Here is a 21,291-nt window from a genome sequence, read left to right on the forward strand (position 1 = left end):
CCTGCCCCAACAGGGACCTGGTGAACTAGCTGAGCCTGCCAGCAGTGTGCCCTTGTAGCAAAAGTGGCTGACTGTCTACTGTGCCATAGAGGCAAGAGGGTAGCAGCAGGTCAAGAAAATGATCTTTCCCCTCAATATGACACTTGCAAAACTGATCTGCTGTACCGTGTCCAGTTGTGGGCTCCCCAGTACAAGACAGATGCTGACATACCAGAGCGAGTCCAGTGAAGGGGCCACCATGATGATGGGGGGCTGGAGCACATGACATACAGGGAGAAGCTCGGAAATGGGTCTGTTCAGCCTTAGAAGGGATGGTTAGGGGATGGGTTTCTGATGTCTGCCTCTGTCTAGCAGAGGGGTGAAGAGAAGACAGAGCCAAGCTCTTCTCTTGTATCACAGGGACTGGATGACAGGCAACAGACACAAACTGAAACAACGGAAGTTACACCTTGGTATTTCAAAAGGAAGAGCGAAGCTAGTCAGACAAGACACATTTTCCAGAGAAGTTCAGACAGAAGTGGCATGTTCAGACCTTGCCCAGCCAAGGCCTGAGCCACCTGTCGGAGGTGAGCCTGCTCTGACAGAGGATTGAACCAGATGTACTCCCCACACTGCCCCAGGGTCCCTTCCACCCTGTACTATTCCATGACAGTTTACGTGGCACCCAACATCTTTGTAGCTCTCCTGGAGACAAGTTTGTAGACTATGTACATGTGTCTGTGTGCATGCTCTCAAAATGGGTTTAGCTTTGAGTTTTTCTTTTGCTTGGTTGATTTGCCTTCCCCCCACTAAACTACAGAAAATATTACAGTGCAGTGGTAATCCCTTTCAAATTAGCATGAAAACCAGAGGTCAGCAGGTTTTCTAAAGAAACAAAACACGGAGTAGTAGACATTTACTATTCTCACAGAGAGTCACTTAAATACACCAATGTACAGGGAATCTTACTAGAAAAAGGTTTTCCAGAAGTTAAAACTAAAATATCATGTAATTATAAAACCTATTTGTCAAAGCAAGCCACATTACATGTCTCCTTTTCATGTGCTAAAATTGTTAAAACTAATTAATGCATGACAAGCTTTTATTTAAAAATATCACAATTACAATCTAAAATGTATATATACATTTAGATGAATTGAGTAAAAGTTGTTTAATTTCCAACATAGAAAAATGTCTATATTCCTATAGTTCTAATTTCTATACTTCTATAAATACTTTCTATCATTTTTCTGTAATATAGGAAATTAAATTCTAGAAATTGTATAATTATTTAAAATTCCTATATAGAAATAGAAAATGAAACAACTATACACACACACTCAAACAACTTTTACTGGGTTTATCTAAATCAGAACTGTTTCTTTAACTCAAAGTAGGGCAGTCAGGAAAAGTTTCTCACATCCTCTTGGAACATGTCTCAACTCTTGTGCTTGCTGTCTAAAAATTTACAATTTTATCAGTAGCAACATTTAAAGCTTAGGAATGGCAAATGGACTGGGAGCAGTCAGTGCTTCTGCAGCAAGGCAGCACTAGCCCTGTGCTGACATTAGGAGGAAGGTCTGGGAAACATCCTGCCTCACTTACAGCCCTGTTTCAAATACCCCTACCAGAACACTGCACATCCAAACCTGTGTTAATTCGTAGGACAAAGAAGGACTTCAATAAAACACATACTGAGTGACAGGTGATCATTAACTAGTACCAGCGTTTTAGTAACCTTTTACCATGATATTTGACATATTTTGCTTAGAACTTTTCCTACCTAATGATGTCCATGGCCTGATAGACAATTTCGGATTGGTCAACTCCAATCACTTTCTTCGCACCTGCTTTGGCAGCAAACATGGAGAGTATTCCAGTTCCACAGCCAACGTCCAAAACCACCTGAAATGAATAAATGGAGGTAAAAATAGACATCCTACTTCCCTTGCTATGATTTTTCCACACGTCTTTCTAGCTCATCAGTGAGATAGTATATTCTAACAGAAGGAACAAATGGTAGCATCAAGTTTTACTACTGCATTCAGAGATACCCAAGTCAAACTGCAGTTCCAACTCCACACCCTGCTACAGATAGACAATCAGGCAGACTAGTTCCAGCTGCAGGTTAACTCAGTCATATGGGAAACAATCAACAGCAATTATTTGGGCAACAACTAAATAGTTACATGAACAGGAGAAACAGGAAATTATCGTCTGAGCAATTTTAATCAGTGAATCATTAACAAATTAATTCAGCATTAGGCACTGAAAAAACGTATTCTAAGTACAGTTTCTAATAAGAGCCTATTCAGAAACTTTATTGAGGAATCCTGTGGTAGAAATGGCCACAGTGCCTCAGAACAGCTGTGTCTCAAGATGACTAAATTTCAAAATGGTAACAGGCACAGTTTTAACACCTGGAAATATTTTCTAACACTATTTATAATCAAAATAGGACAAAAACAAAAATCCAGGAAGCTGGCATGCCTAAGTTTTCATGAAAGAAGAATGAACTTCATCACTACTCTTGAAAAAAGTATACTGAACATAGCAACAAGACTCAGGCAAATGTTTGGTTTTGACATCTCACATCTTAGCTACTGTAGGAATATGGAAAAGTTTAAAAACGTGAAGCATTTGAGAAAACAGTATCTAATACATTAATAAGTAGAATTAAGCAGCCACCAGGGTTGAACTTCATAAAGCAGAGATTTTACCAAGTCACCTTGTTCAGGCCTCAATATCAGAGTAGTGTTTCTTCTAATGGCTGGAAAATTCTCAACAGCTTAAAAACTAGCACTTTTAATCTTGGATGTGTTACAGTAGGTTTTTAAGCTGTGTTTCACATTAGATGTTTTCACAGAAACACAGAATTGTTGAGATTTGAACAGACTTCTGGACATCATTTAGACCAACCCCCTGCCCAAAGCAGGGTCAACCAGAGCAGGCTGCTCAGCACCATGTCCAAACTGCTTTGAGCATCTCCAAGGACAGACTCCATAACCTCCCAAGGCCACCCCTGCCACTGTGCAATTGCCCTCACAGGAAAATAGTGCTTCCCTGGCTTCAAAGGCAACTACCTGGAGTTCAACTGGTGCCTGTTGCTTCCCATCCTGACCCTGAGCCCCACTGACAAGAGTCTGGCCCCACCTCCTTTACTCCCACCACCACCAGGCATTTACACACCCTGATAAGAATCTCCTCTGAGCCTTCTCTTCTCCAGGTAACACAAGCCCAGCTCTTTCAGCCTCTCCCTGCGTCACAGATGCTCCTGTCCCTTCAGCAGCTTTTTGGCCTGTCACTGGTCTCACTCCATGACATCCACCTCACTCGTGCACTGGGGAACCCAGGACTGGGCACAGCACTCCAGAAGCCATCGCCGTGGGGCACGGCCGTCTCCCTGGGGCTGAGTACAAGAGAAAGTTCACTTCTCTTGACCTGCTGGTGACAGTCATCTTCCTAACGCAGCTCAGGAGGCTGCTTGGCTGCCTTTGCCCCAAGGGTGCGTGTTGCTGGCTCACGGCCAACTTGGTGTTGACCAGGACCCCCAAATTCTTCTCCGCAAAGCTGCTTCCCAGCCAGCAGCCCCCGCCTCTGCTGATGCCTGGGGTTATTCCTCCATCCCTGGCTGCAGGACTCTGCATCGCCCTTTGAGTGCCCCGAGTCCTATGCCCAGGACTGTCGTTGGCCCATTTCTCCAGCCTATGCAGGCCCTTCTGAACAGCAGCACAACCATGTGCAGTATCAAATTCTGCTCCCAGTTTTGCATCATCTGCAAATTTGCCAAGGGTGCATTCTGTTACGTTGCCCAGAGCATCAGTGGTCTTACTGTTAGACTTCTACTTAACATAATCAAGCTTTACTAATAGTGTTATAATATTCTAAGCACTAAACTTAAGAACATTCTGAAATTTGAAAAATCAAAAATAGTTTCATAAACACTACCCTAGGTAGTCACTTGTATCACGCATAGCACTTAAGCCTTACCGGAATCAGAAACTCTACAAAGAGACTACCTTTCCCATACAAGAGACCTAAACAAGAGAGTAAGCACAACTTAAACACTTCTAAGATAACAAGAACACTGAGTTAGAATTACTAGTCAGAAAAATAATTTATGAGAAGAGAAAATTAACTTATTTCACTGTCTCTCCTTAGAACATCATCCAGTGTTGTAAAAGCTATTCTCACAGCTTTCACGACATTAAATCTTTTTCCAGAGAAGGCATCAAATCACTCAGTAGTCAATCCCACACTTGAGAATTATAACCCCATTTAGAAAATATTTCAAGGCAATAATGCACCTTACTGACAAACTTTCTAGCTTATGAGCTATTGAGCATTCTTGCTTTGGCACAAAATAACTTTTAAATTTCACCCGACAAATAGTTTCAAAGTAAATACTTGAATGCTCTGTACATTAGGTCTGCTTGCTTTCCCTTGCATACAGTTCTACATGTTCTGATGGTGGATACAAAATAATGATTCTGAAGTTGGCATGAATAAAAATAGCCATTTATCCTCAGCAGCACGGTGTAACTGAGCGCCTGCTGTGGTGTACTGGGAAGCAGTGATTCAAGAGCTGATGGCCACCTGTCTTTTTAGGGCAACTTACAATCTGTAATCAGACTAAAAAACATTAGCACAATGAATTTTTTTTACAGCATCTTGTGTAGAGGCTGGCCACGGAAGTTGCAGACAGTTACTTGTTCCACTTACAACTCTTTGCAGCTATGTTCCAAAAGATGTCAATTCTGTAAATCGTTCACAAGCTACATATGAGTATGTAATGGCTACAGAAATCCTTAGGCTGAAGTCTTTGGGAGACAAGAATAAAAAGTAAAAATCAATGGTCTTGCAGCTGCTGAAATCTCACACCCCCTAACATCACCTATTCTAACGCTTAACCCAGGTAGTTAACTAAATTGCTGAGCCATGAAAGCTGGAAGTCAGAGCCAAAAATAAACCTCTGTGAAAGAATGATCTTAATGTACAGTTGCATGAAAGAGAGTAATCACCACAAATTGGGAAAAAAATCAAAACAGACACCACTTTGGACAGCTGCCTTGGTCACTTAAAAACCCAGATGGAACTCATCTAGCCTTAGGCAGGGGACAGGGGTGGAAAAAAAGGCACCAAAAGAAAATGTACGAGCTGGAACACATCTGAGGAATGGAAAGACAAGCAGAATGATCACCAGTTAGCCTAAGGACAAGGGTCTACAGTTAATGCATTCTTGTGGTGATCGCATATGGCCTCTCACCAGAGATGTGGAGCAGCCGGACTGGTGATCTGACTACACCATAATACACTGCAGCATCACATCCTTCTCTGTAGTCTAATCAAAACTGATATTCTACTTTTAGGAACAGGAAGAAAAACCTTCCAATTCAGGAAAACAGGAAGTCAGATAATCTGGCCCATTAAGTTAATGCCATCAATGAACTTTCAGTAGGAATAATGTTTAAAACCTCATTTTTTTCCCTCAATATGGCATTGATGCCTGCCTCAGACTATTCTACAACAAAAACTAAGCATAGCAGTAGTGCTTTTCTAACCAAAAAATACTCGCACTGTAAAATGGATCACATTTCCTTTTACTGAGTAAGGCCACCTTAACTAGTCCTGTGAGGTAATCTAAATGGTCCTATTCTCATCTCAAGTACATCTGACAGGCTGAAAATAAAGGCAGCATGCAGGACTCCTTCAAGTTTCAATAATTTCTTTTAAAAGCTGAGAGAGAACAAATTGACTTGTTCTGAATCAAGTATGCTGAGTAAAGTATGCATAATAAACAAACCTAGATATTCTGTTATCATCTGTTACTGTGCAATCACACCTCTTTGGGATATTGTAGATTTGCATCAAAAGCTAGTACAACCAATTAAGATCCTTGAACAAGCTTTTCACAACCCACCTCACAGGTGTCCTTTTGGAAGCAACAAAAAGCATCACTGTATTTTCTAGGGAGGAATACCATACAGGAGTTCTAGGAAATACAGTATCAGACTTCTACTCACTTAAAAAAAAAAATTATAATTAAACTTTAGGATAAAATAGCATATTTCCCCAAGCTGGAGGTTTCATTCATTAATATGATTCTGAGAGCATCATATGATATATAAATTAAGGAAAACATCCAAACAGTTTCTTCAGCAGAAGTCTATACCAGATGTTACCTCTGAAAAGAATCCCACACATTCTCCATAACAGTGTACATCAACATTTAGTCAGACACAGAAGTTAAGTGGGGCACTGGTTCCTGGAAGGACGCTGTCAGGAACTCAGAGCAATTGAGAATCTTTCTTTCCATTCAACTGCTACATGCTATGACAAGTTTGGATACGCTTAGAAGAAGGCATAATCTTGATCAAAAAAATGGTATAAAAACAGCAAGTTCAGAAACAGGTTTGTAGATGTGGCAACAGTAGACAAGCTTTTCTTTAGAAGTTGAATGCTTTTATGTGAAGTAAATACAGAGTAAGCACGCATGTTTCCTAGCTGTTTCCCAAGCAAGTGCATCTACAGCTGGGGCTGAAACATTGTCTGTAACAGTTCATCTGCATTTTGTTTCAAATGTTGCCATATGTCCATACAGCAGGAGAAATGCAACCAGCTCTGAAAAATGTACTGTTCCACTAGGATACTCAATCCACGTAATTTAAGGTCAGTATTACCCTGTGAAAACCTGCAGTTATCAAGGTTAGAGCCATCTGTGAAACTAAATTTCCCCCATGAAAGTTTTTTGTCCTTAATTGATTTTTCTGCTTTGCTGGATGAGCCGCCCACCTATGCAGTCACCCGCATCTTTTTAGTGGCTGGCAGCATGTTGTTTCTACACTTTTGCTTGTTTTCTCCTTATAATTAAAGATCTTAAAAAGGTTTAGTAGAAACAGGCTTGTGATATGGATTGAAGATAAAAAAAAAGATGAAAATTTTGTTCCTCCTTTTTCTGCTGTAGTTGCTAAAAGAAAACTGAGGTAAGACATACAAAGAGTATGCATCATCTACCTTGAAACACTTTACACCTAGAACAAAACCATATCTAGCACAGTTTTCAACCAAGAAATTATCAGATTGGTGCACTCTTATTAGTTCCACAACTATTCTGAAGCTTTGTATTATCACTTATTATCAAGGCCTTAACCAAAACCAAAACAAAAATCAACAGTGATTGCCCTCCATAAACCTAGACAGCCTGGTTTCACATTAAGAAATATCCACACACACAGCTCAAGAACAGTAAGCACTAAACAGAGAAAAGAAAATCCAGAACAGGAGGCTGCACAGCATCACTCAGAACACAACAAACTCATCAAAAATTGCCAATGAAACAGAGAAGACAAGAAGAGAATTGTAAACTGCGCAGGGGTCATAACCACAGTAAGATTATAAAAAGATGCCAGCACAATCTCTCCTCACTGAAAGTGAAATGCTAGTTTCTGGTTCTTAGATTCTTAATAACCTAGAGACTAAACAACGCTAATTCAATAAATCGGTTGCACCCGAGTTCTTCCCCAGTTCTAATTTCACAGTGCTTCTAGGATGTTTTTACTATCAAGCACAAATTGAAATTCACTTAAATTCTCTTCAAGTGGCCCTCTAAGATAGATTCCACTTCATATACTGGACAAGAAAGGATCAACTTAACCCCGACAACATAATTAATGAACATCCCGACACGGCACACAGAACAGTGACAATAGCTATCAGCACTTCTGTTATCAGCACTCTGCACCCTCCAGCAGTTGAATAGCACTCTACCACCTAATAAAGCCAAAGTACATTAAATCAAATCTTGTCAGGGCAATATTCCATTCCCAAAGCTACAAAGTAGTCAACCTGAAGGATTTCTACCACTTGAGAAAAAATAAAGCACAAAAATTATTGTATTTTGAGCTGTTTTACCTACCTTGTCCTTGAAGATATGTGGGTTTTGATAGATGAAGTCACGATAGCTTTCCGTACGCACTTTATCCTGTGATTCAAAGAATAAAGCAGCATTCACTTTTTCTACTTCGGTACATCGTATTGTTCAAAAATGCTGAAAAACTTGCTCTTTAACTTGGCCTAAAGATGTTATGTGTCTACTATACTTATAAGGGCTTTGGAATCATGACACTTCCCACATGATATCCTTTCAGAATTTATTGTCTTTGCAGATTAAGCCAGCTGAGCCTCTGGAGGACAAATAAAAAATTAGCTTACAGTTTTCTGACCTGCTGCATTTGACTCTGGATGTTTCAAAGTTCTTGGTATCTATTATTCACTTCCCAGGCACAGCAGTAATAAGAGTGGCAATACTGCACCAACTTTACATAACAACTTCCTATATAATGGCAAAAATTTGAGTCACAAGGTCATAAAATACTTTGCATCATTTTATTCTGACACTCCTGTGACGTACAGATTCCTTAAAAAAAATTATAGATCAGATCAACCTTCTATTTCAGAACAAGTTGCAAATTTGCAAACCTGACAAGCTAGTAATTTAAGGTGTACAGCCCATTCTATAAAAGTCCAATGTAATAAATAACTGTAAGACAACATGACCTAAGAAGCTGGAACATTTTCAAGCATATAACTAAACATTTATAGTATCTTACTATATGAAAGTTAAACAGTATAGCTCAATCTACCAGCAAGGTAATCTACTAAAATATTGATTCTCTTAATATACATCACCAGATACACAAATTGACAGCCAAGTATAGGTTTTGGAACTGCTGTTGCAGTTCAAGTATCAAAGTAAAAGAAAGATTTTAAGCTATTTTTATCTAGGAAAGACAAATCTATAAATAATACTAAAGTATAAAATCCAACATCTTATATTTAAGTTAATATTTCTCTACTATGGAAGGTTAACAGTTTTTACAGAAACTAAATAAATACAAAAACTAAAAAATTTTCTCTAAAGAGAAAGAACAAAATCTATTTTATTAGAAAAATAAGATCAAAACCAGAGACTGAGAACAAAGGGCATGTTCACAATAATTCTGGAGACTCTTTTTTTCAGGCCTGAAAATCTTAAAATCCAGTTTTAAGTTTAGGAGGAGTATTACATACACATAGAACTCAAGCATTTAGGGATGATTATAGAAAATTGTACTTTAAAATTATACGTAATTAACATGAATAAAAGAAATTGCGATCCTTTAAAATCATACTGGTTCACTATTACGTTGTATTCAGAGCAACTATTTTGAGTACTTCACCTCTATTGAGGTATATAATGGGATTTGCTGAAATGACCAAAAAAGTTTAAAAAAAAAAAAAAAATCGACTCCAGCATCAATCGAGAAAGCAGTCAGCTGGAAAGCTTTCAGCCTTACATCCTGCCCACTCCCATTGCTTCAGCACTGCCCCAACTTAATCAATACGATTCTAGCTGCTGTCTCTACTGTATGCACTGCTGCTCGAGTGAGCCATGGTCATTCACTTCAGGTCTCTCTATTCATTAATTCCATTCTCTCACTTGCTCTTTCAATGCTATGCTTTTTTTGTTTTGTTTTTAAATAAAAAGGTAAGGACATTTATTAAGATGATAGTCAAGAAATTAGTACCAAGTAACAATACTGTTCCCCCATCTCTGAAGTATCTGCAGCAAAAAAAACCCAAACTGAAACTTCATCCTACCACTACCAGGTGTAAGAACAAAAGGATTCACTAAACAGTGTCAGAAACAGACTTAAAACTCAGACAGCAAGGCTCCTTTCTTAAAAATTTCCATGTAGCAAATCACTATATTTATATAAGGTAAACATAAAAAATAAAAATCAAAGTGAATGCCTAGCACCTAGGAAAAAATTCAATTCACACATGATAAAAAGCAACTGTTTTCCTATATTTAGGAAAGTCTTCTTAAAAGTATTCTGACAAACATTCCCTGAAACCAATAAAATACCAATCTCCTTGTGCAGAAATGCCTAATTATTATAAACTTTATTAGCAAAGAAGGCGGCTTCCTCATCCTATAGCCTCTATCATCTCAAACGACACCTTTATATACAACTGGAAAACCTAACTTCTTGCATTTTTATTTATCTTCAAGACTTATAGTTTCTCTAAACTATACATTTTGGAAAATTGTTCTTCTACTTCTGCAGACATCTCCATGCTTCTGTAACCGCCCCCCTCCTTACAATTAACCTCATGCTTACACTATTCATAACACAGATTCATTTGTATTTCTACATTGGGGCCATTAAATGATTTACAAAGCAGAAAACTTTGAGCTACCTGTATGGACAAAGTCACTTCACAACTCCATATTCTATCTCTACATTAGGCAGGAATTGCGTTTATTGTGCCTTAAAATGATAGGACTGTTTATAATTTTCAGAACTGCGACATGTTCTCTGAAAGGAAGGATTAGGAGATTTTGATTTACCTGTCATTATTAAGTTGTTTGGGGTTTTTTGAAGTTAAAAGGAAATAAACAGGTTTACCTTTGAAGAGTTTTAAGCATTAATTTTTTCATCATTATCATATAAAAGGAGCATATAGTTTTTCCAGCTGTCCAATGTCATGTTATCAGTACACTGAACTGTGCATGAATACCAACAATTTCTGTTTATCAAATGCAAAGGAAGCCATATGAGGCCATGGTTTGGCCTAACAAATTTAAATTGTTAGAAAAATATTCACTGTGCGTACCATGGTTTATCCTTTATCTTTTAAGCACCTAGGAAAAAGCTGCTTTTGGCAAGGTAAGGTTATGGTACAGATGTTGTAGTACATCTTCAAGCATATCTGTAGAGTAATGATTTTACGTTCCCAATGCTTCGCATAAACAGAATTTATACAAAGGAAATAAAACTAAAAAAAATGACAGTTTTTTCCTAGGAATTAGCTTGAGACATGTACAGAAAGGGTTAAAAATGCAGCTGCCCTGCAGTATATTTATGGGCACACAGCCCACTTCATTCCATCTCGCCTCTTTAGTCCTACTAAGATGCAGGTGAGGTGACTTTCTAACCTTTAGCATCTCTTCGTGTATCCCATAATGCCCATAGGAGCTGAAGTAAACACCATCCTCATCCTCGTGAAGGTCTGCGATGGCGCTGGATGACGAGCTGCTCCTGACATCTGCGTTCATCACAAAATCCTGTGCAAATTGTCTGTAATCAATTTGAAATACACCCTTGAGACATGTTTATGGGACCATGAAAAGAAGGCAGGGTTGAGGAGGGAGAGGGGCTGAGAACAGATAAGGACTGCAGACTGCACAGGGGCTTTGACAACAATGGGACCAGCTTTCAGCGTGCACAACCTTCCCTCTGCCGGCTCCGCCACGCTGCTGCACCGCCAGCCTCCCTCCATCACCCTCCTGCAGTGGCTCCTCTCTGCCTTCTACCAGCAAAGATCAGCAGTGAAACATTGGCACTTCATTTCTGGGTTTAGGGAGGAATTCTCTGTTTTGTGCTGGCTAGTACCACAGTGGTCACAACATGTGTTTTAGGCTCATACAGCCTCATTACAACGAACAGCACAAGAACTACAAACCATACACCACTGCATGACTAGTGGACAGTAGAAGGAAGTACTTTAAAACTGAAGCATTTGGGTGGAAACAAACCAGAGCTTAAAATTCAATTTATTACTTTCATTTCATGCTGCTTATTTTTACTCCTCCACAGCCTTGCATTCCTAGTTCACACGTTCTCATTTCTCAAAGCAGTTTTGATGATGAGATACACAAATCAAGGGTTTTATCATGAAAACACAATTAATAGTTGACAAGCAAATAGCTTGTACTATACCCACAATGAAGTGAAAAAGCAAACATGCTTTAGCCAGACAATACTCCTCCAAGGTCTACAGCTCAACATCAACAAAGCTTGAATCCTAGACCACTGCAAATCAACCAAAGCTCACCTTTAACACTGCTCATACTTCCATAAATAGGAACTTAATGTATAGAAGCTGTAGGTAACATCTTATTACCAGTACCATCCTTACAGAAAAAAAAAAACACAACTATTTCAGGCCTAACATTTCAAATACTTTTCTACTTAACTAGTTTGGATGGAGAAGAGAATGGCATTTGTATTTAAAGTTTGTCAATACCAAAAAATTCCTGACATACAGGTAAGGTTCAGATCTTATTTTTAATATTGTTCTTCATCATGGCATTTTACGTTTTTCTTACTTTTAGACATAATATCAAAATTAAAAAAATTCAAACTTAAAAAAATTATATGACATACGATTAAGTATAATTAACATTTTGTAAGATATAAACCCAATTTTTAATTATTTAAAATGGATTCAGCCAATAGTTCCTCCAGCCTATGCATGCAACACAAGTACCTAACAAACACTAGAGACTGAGCTGCTCTCCTGCTTTTTTAATCTAAAAGGTAAGTAAAAACAAAAGCATCATCTCTAAGCAGGGGACAGATTAAAAAAATTCAGGATATACAAGCCATGCTCTTAAATCTTGTATCAAATGCTAGAGGTGACCTGATTTATAGAACTGTTACCATTTGTGGGGAGAAACAAGGCCTAGACCTCCAAGCTACCTGTCTTTGTACCTCTTTCAAGTCTCATAATTCTACAAGTCTATATTCAGCCTAGCAAACCTGGAAAAACATTTCTGCAGAAATCATTTCATACTCAACTAGTGAGTTTTCTCATATTCTTATTCCCAGGCTCAGAATACAACAACCTCTAGGGAGCTGCACAACTGATTCTGAACAGGCAGTCATTAAAAAACCTAAAATATTTTTTCTACCTTAGAGAGCAAGACATGCATAATGCAGCCATGTTGCAACTGAAAGAAATTACAGTTATTAGTCTCCCAAGAATTCTCTGTAGGTAGGTAGAGCACGAGAAAGCTCCTGCATCTAGATTTTTTCACTCCAGAAGTTGAAGTCAGACAACCATCCTGCTAAATATTGGTATCTATCTACTTCCATGACAGAAACCAAAAGAAAAACAGGTTACCTTAGACTGATGTAGAGTAAGAAAAGTGTAGAAGACCTTAAACTTCTAAGCTATCTTTATTTCACAAAGGTTCACCTGAAAGGAAACATCTGTAAATAGTCTCTTTCAGAGTAACCTCCAGCATGAATCAGTATCACTATAAATTACAGCCTGTGTACTACTACAGTGCAACTGGTTCATCTGTCTGCAATTTAAAACTGTGCTGCTTCATCAGATCTAAATTTGGCTATTTTTGCTGCCAGCTGATCCCTGCTGAATTGAAGAGCCTGAATTAAAGAAAAATTAAAGTCTCTCTTTTACAACAGCAGATAATTTGATATACGAACCTGAAAAAGAAACGTATATAAGCCTGACTGAACTTTAAAGAGCTGAAAAGAAATTGCAGCTGATGACCTGAAAATGTTTTTCTTTCTATAAATCAAAAACAAGGGAACAAGACAAGACGACACACAGGAAAAAGACCCAAGTTTTCCAAGTACAGTGCCAAAGTTCTTTCATTCTCACTGTTTATGATGAATTAATGCATAATGTACACAGAGATATCAGAATTGCTGTATGCTATTAAGTATGATTTGCAGAAGTTAAACCTAGCTGAAGACAAAAGTGTTCAATTTTTTCCACAGCTGACTGGATTTGAATACGTGAATTTATTTTGGTATACTTAGTTACTAATAACATGAAGCATGCACTCTCAAAACATACAATGAATCCCCAAACATATCCTACAAAACAAGGCTTTTTTCTGCTTTTCCACAAAAGAACATGAATTATTTTTCCAAGTCTCTTAAATATTCAGTTCTGCAGTGACCAATCAGCGTGATCATGAGATGACATGTTTGTACAGGATTCAACCCTACGTGACCCAAAGAGAGGTTTATATTCCCATTTTATCCATGAGCATCATCAATCCATATTCTGAAGACCTCAAGATTTAGAAGTAGCATGTACAGCTATGGAGATGTCCTGATTCCTGATTGCGATGCTCTGAATATTCTTACTAACAGAACCCACACCTGAGACTGAAATTAGAAGTAGCTAAGTTGGTTTATTAATTTCACTGTGGGTTTCGCTAAACTGTAACTGGATTCTACTGCTAACAATCACTGGAGCCATCTCTGAAAATATTTAGAGTCCCATATTTATCAAGACCTCCCTCTTCTCCATCCTCAACGTTTAAATTCATATCTAAAGGACCAACAGAAAAGCATCTAAAAATCAGAGCGGTCTGAACCAAAATACATGTTTCTGGGCCATATGTTTATTTAGCTTTCCTAAATATACTTTGCTATTTCAATTTGTGCAGGTTTTATGCAGTTTTTACTAATCATCTACAAGACACAAGCTAGAACTACAGTCCGAAGAAAAGTCATGAGTTTTATTCCATAGTTACATTCTATCACTTGTTTGAATTTCTTAGTCTTTAAACACAAACATCTCCTCTCACCTAAAATACATCAAACAAAAAAGCCCAAAACTTCAGTTCAAGCACTTACTTCATTTTCTGAAGATCATCTTGTGCTCTAGCCAAGGCTGCTTCTGCAAGTCTTGCTCTGTGTTCTGCACGTTTTAATTGTTCAAGGAGTATCATGGTATCATTTAAACCATTAGAAGACAAAACATTTGCAGGTTCACAAAGATCTTCTATATCTGATAAACAGGGAGAAAAAACAACACAGCAGCTTAGGAACATGATGTTTTCAGTGTTGCTACTTCCGTCATTGTACGATTTGTACAAACAGCCTGTTTTACAAGAAGCACCACTGAATTTGATAGGACTAACTGCAGAACACAATAACGCTCAGTAAAAGCATGTATGCTAGAAACAAGCTCTATGTTAACAAAGGAAATAAATCCAGAATTCAGGCTTCTTTAAACACCAGTGTTTGATTATTGATAAAACAGACATTGAGTTTAGACTGTAACTAAGTTAATTACAGTCCTATGCTCTATTTTTCCAATTATGTTATTCTGAGGCTGTAAAGGATGCTAATGGTAATGATAAAGGGTAAGGTATATAAATGCAAAATTTCTTAATAATTAGAAACTAACTCTTAATTTTCAAACCAGTTCCTTGGGCTTTTATAAAGCTTATGAACACCCAGAACTCAAAACAACATTTACAAGATGAATCTACATGAACCACTACTTTTTAACTACCAAACCTCAGACTCAGCTCTAGGCCCCATTCACATATTGCTAAATTGCTAAATTCAGCTGCTGATTTCAGATGTTACTGGATAAAAAAATAGTGCTACTGTGGTTTTGGATACAGCAATAAATTACTGCCAGCTTATCGGGCAATAGACTTCATTAAAAACCACCTATCTATTTCTTTTAATCATATAAGACTGGCCCATGGGACCAAAACAAAGCACAGATACTTAAAGTAAGATTTCAGAGGTTCAGATTACCCCATAACCCTTCAGCAACTGCAACAGCCCCTCAACACATCTCAAAAGTCTACAGCTTGGGCAAAAAGCACACACATTAGGCAGGAGCTGATACAGTGAAATGTGAAATCCCTGAATCAATGTTCTCTAACACACATTATTACTTAAAAAAGGGCCAAACTGCATTCCAGACTGTATGGAGAAGAAAAAAAAAAAAATCCACAAGCCCTAAATACCTTATGGTATAGTGAAAGAAAGATGTACAATCAAGTTCAGATTAGGAAGAGAGTGGGAGGATCATGGGCAGCAAAACCAAGTTCAAAAGTCAAACTGAATTCTTTGAAGACCATCTGATGAACTGTCATGAGAGAGAAACTAAGGCTGCTTGTACTGGTCCCTAGAATCACTAAAGTGGCAGAACTCTTCTATCCCACTGTAGCATCTTACACTGGGTTAGTCCAAAATAGAACCTGTATAAAAGATTAAGATACTTTCAACAACACAAATTACTCGCTCCTTGCTTAAAGCATACGTATTTGAAAGAATGCACCTGACTTGAAATACCTACAATTAGAAGCTTTAAAAGCTTCAGAAATCTTCCAGTGAAGCTTGGCTGAAGTACCTCTTTGACCTGCTTAATTACTACATACAGCATCTCTGCTATGAACGTCATTATCTACAATAAGTGAATGTGGATAATAAAACAGGGCTATGGAAATTTCAGTCAGTAAAAAACAACATATAATCTGTGGTAAAAATTTCAGCGCACAACTTCAGCTAGTATGTGGACTACCTCGTGTAGGTAAATCAATTGAGTAGTGACGATACTTCATATGATATGAACTCTGTCAAGACCGCATTTACCCCACAACACAGTAAGTCATACTGAAATGTATTTATTTACCAAACTGAAGGAGGAGATCATCTTCTAGCTCTGGTTTCAAATATTCCTCTCCTTCCCAAGGCAGTGGGCTGCTAAGTGAACTCAAACATGCTGCTGTTGGTTTCTAGAAAGAAGAGCATGTAAGTGAAGTTTCTTTGAAAACCAGCCCTTCAATCTCATTCAAGAAAATAAGGCAAAGATCTGTTCTTCCACCCATTAAAATAAATAGGGTATTTAGTTTTGTAGCAAAGGCTGAGAAAGATACTACTTTAAAGCATGACTAGAGAGAACAGTGAACAAAGGAACTTCTGGCTTCCATCCCAGCTCTGACAAGTAGTACTCACCTTAGCAAACTGACACAACCACAGTGACCAGAGAAGAGCATCACACTACACCTGTGAGCTAGTCCCCAAACCCAGGAAGCTACAGGATCAAGGCATCCAGCACAAGCAGTAAAGCACAGCAGATTGATAAGACACTGACGGACACTTGTAGGATTACACTGTTACCAGGAACCAAGTCTACTCAGTGTCTGGCTTAGTCAGACCCACAGCTTACAACGGGGCTGATTAATAAAGCCAAGATTCTAATCATGCCAAGTGTTTTTACACTAACAGTGCTGTAGGAACAAACATCAGCAATGCTATATTCTCTCCCGTCTGCATCCGGCCAGTTAATACTTTGCCAGGAAAGAAGAGGTCAGATTCTGGACTTCAGCTTTTCTATTTCTGTGTTTACTCTGCATAGCTAGTTATGCCTTAAATAACTATTTGAGAATTTAAGGTTTCAAAACTTAAGTAAAAAATGCTTAGTTACATAAGATAGTATTAAGCCTAAACCTAAATTTTTAGTTAACAACAGAAGAACATACTTCCAAGTGACAGAACAGACAAAAGATAGCCAGGCCTAACTTAAAACTGTAGGTTCTCATCAGCCTTCCTGATTCTGGTATCATTTTAGCAGAGATTAATTTTAGGTTCTGTAACCTATGGGTGTTGTCCTTACTAACACTGCAATAAAGGTCTGGCCAGCTCACATCCCCAGGAAAGACTCTTTTATGCCAAGATGCACGCAAAGTCTGAGAAACTTCAGTTATCAAGAAGTGAATCCATTACTGGAGAGAGACAGAGTCAAAGGCTGAGATGAATTAACAAGACATGATACTACACATCACAGGCTTTTTGCAAGTCTGAACATCCTATTCTGGAAACAACAAAACTCACATTAATTAAATATATTTAAACTAAAAACAATTTCACATCTAAATAAACCAATCAACAGCTATTTTAATTCCCATGACTTCTTATTTCTAGAAATGTAAAATTTCATACAGTTATTAAAAAAGGAAAAACTGAAAGCACAGCATCTTGATTTCCCATTCTCCAGACATTGATTACAACAGTAATAGGTGGCACACCTACCTTTAATCTAACAAAGTTTATTAGTTTAATGTATCCATAAAAATCAAGTCCTGAGGGAAAAAAAAAAAGAGAGCTTACGTTACAGAAAGCCACATACATTTTACAATTATATAAACAGTAATTACTTGTTCAATTGGCCAGCTTCCCCTTGGGGTGTGTATCATTATCTAGTATAGCCTTCCTACCTTACATTTTGCCATCTACATTTTTCTTCTCTTTAGGACTAAACCAGGAAATTCTCTCCCTCGGGTCAAATGGGTTTGCCACAAATTAAGAATGGAACGCATGCAAATGTGGATTATGAGCAGGGATTTCATTCATTTGGCAAGTAACTGCATCAGAACAGCCACATTTATGTCCTACTGGCTACCTCGCTGATATTTTAGGCTGTTGTGCTCCTTTATTCTTACTTTTAGATTTCTGTTTAACAAATTATAAACTAATCCTATTTAACAAGAATACACACCAATATTGATTTAAAACTGACACCTTACTCGGAAATAAGCCATTTAAACGTAATTATGTGCTCTCCTCAAGACTAGCAAGGATACTGCATAAATTCAAAATACTTTCCATTAGATTTTAGACAAAACCCAGGCCAGATCTTACTACTTCACCTGCAGATTTCTAATGCTTCATGTAGTTCCCATCATCTTACCTCCTACTCCTTTTTACTGCACGCTCTTAAAATAGCATTTCTTCAAATATGTTCTCCTTCCCTGCCTTCAAATTTTCCTCTGTATGCAGCAAGATGTAGATGTCAGGCTCAGTAGTTGAGCACTTAGCTAAATCTTTCAAAGTCCCCCCTCTCTTCACATACATCCTCCTCCTCTATCTTCCTTCAGTCACCACTATGGCCTAAACAAGCAAGTGCTTCAAGTGAAAGCCAACCTCAAACTTCACTTAGAGTGAAACAGACACTGGAGGGTACATCCTCCTGTGCTCACCTGAGGAAACACAGGCCAAGACTGCAAACAGCCACTTCAGAGACACGAGCAGTACAGCAGTACAGCCCAGTTACGTGACCTCTTGGTAGACACATCCACCTTGGTCTCTGCTGAGCTCCTGAGCTCAACAACAGCGTCACTAGTAGGGCAAGAGATCCCAACAGATCAAGGCGATAGCTCTTACTCCAGCATGAAGTGGGCTGGCTCAGGTCCATCAAGTAGGCAGTGGGGACTCAGCACAAGCCAGCAGAGATCAGTCTTACTTCTGCTACTAGTCAAAAGCTTTACCAGTAGATATAGCATACAGAAAACAGCCAGCATAAAAATAACATATAAGCGTTCTTCTACAAATGCTTATTATGTTCAGTCTTGGAATCTTCAGCTACAACGAGGAACTCCATTAGAAACAAGCTAATCTTCACAATTTATTTTAAATGAGATGCTGATAAGCAGAAGGAAATGACAAGTCATGAAAAAAAACTTACCGTGTTTCTTGATCACATCACACACATCAAACTGATGTTCTGTTTTGCAGTGGGAGAACACGTCTTCAGCAGAACTGAACAACCTGTAAATAACAAATTATTAAATATACTGTATTAGCATGTTCAGAAGTTGTAACACTCACAACAGTTTTATCCGTTCTGACCTGCTAGGCAACGTGTTCAGAACACATCATTTTCGCCTTTGAGAAACAATGAAGAGGCACTGCTTAATTGCATACCTCACGAAGAAGCTTTTACCCTGTTTGCAAAACGTTTTGCAACAAAAAGTAATAAATGTTAAAGTTTTGACAAAACCACAAACCCTATTAACTCTCGAAAATCCCCTTGGGAGAAAAGGCAGCATTAAAGCTAAAATCTAAGAACCACATATATATGAGGTGAGTTGACAAGTTAGATCTGCTGCTTCAAAACAAAAATACTCCTCTATTTACTTACGATGGGAAGAAATGACAGAATTCACGAGAGCAGCTTCCACATTGCTTCTGGGCAAGGAGAGAAGAATTAACCGCCTTCCACATTACTCCCTCCCCTTAGCCGGATTTAACATACCTTTAGCTCTAGAAAGGCCGAATGTAAGACCAACACGCTACACAGCGCAGTCACAAACCACGTACTACCGATATTTCTGAGGTGGCTGCACCCTGTTTCTGAGTTTGGGCACCCGCCCCCCCTCGCCAAGGGGCCCCGCGGCTACCACAGCGCCTCAGGCTGTCCCTCGGCCGGGCGGAGGGAGCCCGGGGACAGCGAGAGCAGGCCGCGGCCCTCGGGGCTCCTCACATCGCCCTACCTGTCGCAGAAGAGGCAGCGGGTCCGCAGGCCCTCGGCGGCGGCGGCGCCTTCCTCCACCTCCTCCTCCTCCCAGGCCTCCTCGCCGTCGGACAGCTCGGGCATCTCCTCCTCGGCGGGCGGCCCGCCGGCGCCTGTGGAGCCCACAGCAGGGCACCGTTAGTGACCGGCGGGGCGGGGGAGGGGGGGGGAGGGAGAGGAGGAGGAAGGAGGAGGGAGGAGGAGGAAGGAGGAGGAAGGAGGAGGGAGGAGGGAGAAGGAGGAGGAAGGAGAAGGGGGGCGGCGCGCGGGTACCCACCTGCGGGAGCCGCGCGCGAGCCCATGGCCGCGCCGCCGCCCCACGTGCGCCGCTTCCGGGCGGCCGCCCCGCCCCTCCCGCCTACGTCATCCCGAGGGGGCGGGCCCGAGGGGGCTAGAGTGCCCCCCGGCGGCGCCTCCGGCCGGGTGGAAAACGGCGGCACCCGCCGGGGGGGGCGGCGCCATCTTGTGGGGGCCGGGCCGCGGCCTCCCCGATCCGACCTGCGCGGCCCGCGGGCGGCGGGCTCGGCTGGGAGCCGCGGGGGAGGGAGGAGCAGGCGCCCGGGTGAAGGGTCGCCGCCTCAGCCGGCCTGCGGTACAGGCGGTGATTGCTGCTTGCGGGGGAGCCGTGCTCTGTGCCCTTGGCAGGGGGCTGGCGGCCGGGTTTCTGCTGCTTACAAATACCGTGGCTGCAAGGAGAGAGTGAAGCGAAGTAACATGTGTACGTGCTCTTAAACAAAGGTTAGCAACAAACTCCTGTAACCGAGGGCCTTGTTCAAATGCAGAAATTAGGAAGTGGTTTAAAAATATTACATACCAAGCTTGAGGGTCATCATCTGTAGAAATGACAGCGCTTGACATTGGGTAACCTACCTAGAATCCCCTTCGTTTTCTCTCTTCATTTTGCACCTGACTGACACACATTGCTTCAGAACCAGACCGTCTTCCAACTGGTTCGCACAGCGCTCCTAAGTAGGACACAGTGGAGGAAATGTGAAAGCTAGAATTTTTCCCCGTTTGTACCCTGCAAGTGTATAAATTTGCATCTGTGCTGCTACAAATAATTCCAAAAATAATGAAATTACTGTTTCACCTTGAACCTGACACCTTATATAACTGCAAGAACAGAGATGTGCTGTGCATTCTATTATCAGTGGTCTGAATCAGATGACTAAATATTGTATTTGTGTGGCATCTCATAACCAAACCAGGATATTTCTAAAATCTCCCATATCTCATCACAGCTGTCAGACAACTGCACCTCCTTAGGTATCATGTATGTCAAATTTTTTTGTTGATTTATGCATTTTCAAATTAATGAAACAAATGGTCCAGTTATAGTCATTTTAAAATAGCATCTTGTACTTTTTGATCAAATCAAATATCTGTGAGTAGGGTTAAAAATAATTC

The 21,291-nt window shown here is 39.8% G+C and overlaps 1 protein-coding gene across 2 annotated transcripts in view; it reads right to left on the minus strand.

The window, feature by feature from the left end:
* The window catches only part of PRMT3 (protein arginine methyltransferase 3), a 66,450-nt gene extending 46,222 nt beyond the window's left edge, over positions 1-20,228 (minus strand). For both annotated transcript variants that reach the window (XR_012634519.1, XM_074917973.1), the window contains exons 1-9: positions 20,162-20,228; positions 19,865-19,997; positions 19,057-19,139; positions 17,625-17,674; positions 16,225-16,327; positions 14,424-14,577; positions 10,961-11,102; positions 7,895-7,960; positions 1,763-1,884 (exon numbers count right to left, since the gene is read on the minus strand). Coding sequence is in view for 1 of the 2 variants with exons in the window: in XM_074917973.1 (XP_074774074.1) it covers positions 1,763-1,884; positions 7,895-7,960; positions 10,961-11,102; positions 14,424-14,577; positions 16,225-16,327; positions 17,625-17,674; positions 19,057-19,139; positions 19,865-19,997; positions 20,162-20,186 (878 nt within the window). In the remaining variant the exon portion in view is untranslated. The remainder of the gene's footprint in view (positions 1-1,762; positions 1,885-7,894; positions 7,961-10,960; positions 11,103-14,423; positions 14,578-16,224; positions 16,328-17,624; positions 17,675-19,056; positions 19,140-19,864; positions 19,998-20,161) is intronic.
* Between the last annotated feature and the right edge of the window lie 1,063 nt (positions 20,229-21,291).

This window comes from Athene noctua, chromosome 14 (genome assembly GCF_965140245.1).
Source record: "Athene noctua chromosome 14, bAthNoc1.hap1.1, whole genome shotgun sequence".
In the NCBI taxonomy this organism is placed as follows: domain Eukaryota; kingdom Metazoa; phylum Chordata; class Aves; order Strigiformes; family Strigidae; genus Athene; species Athene noctua.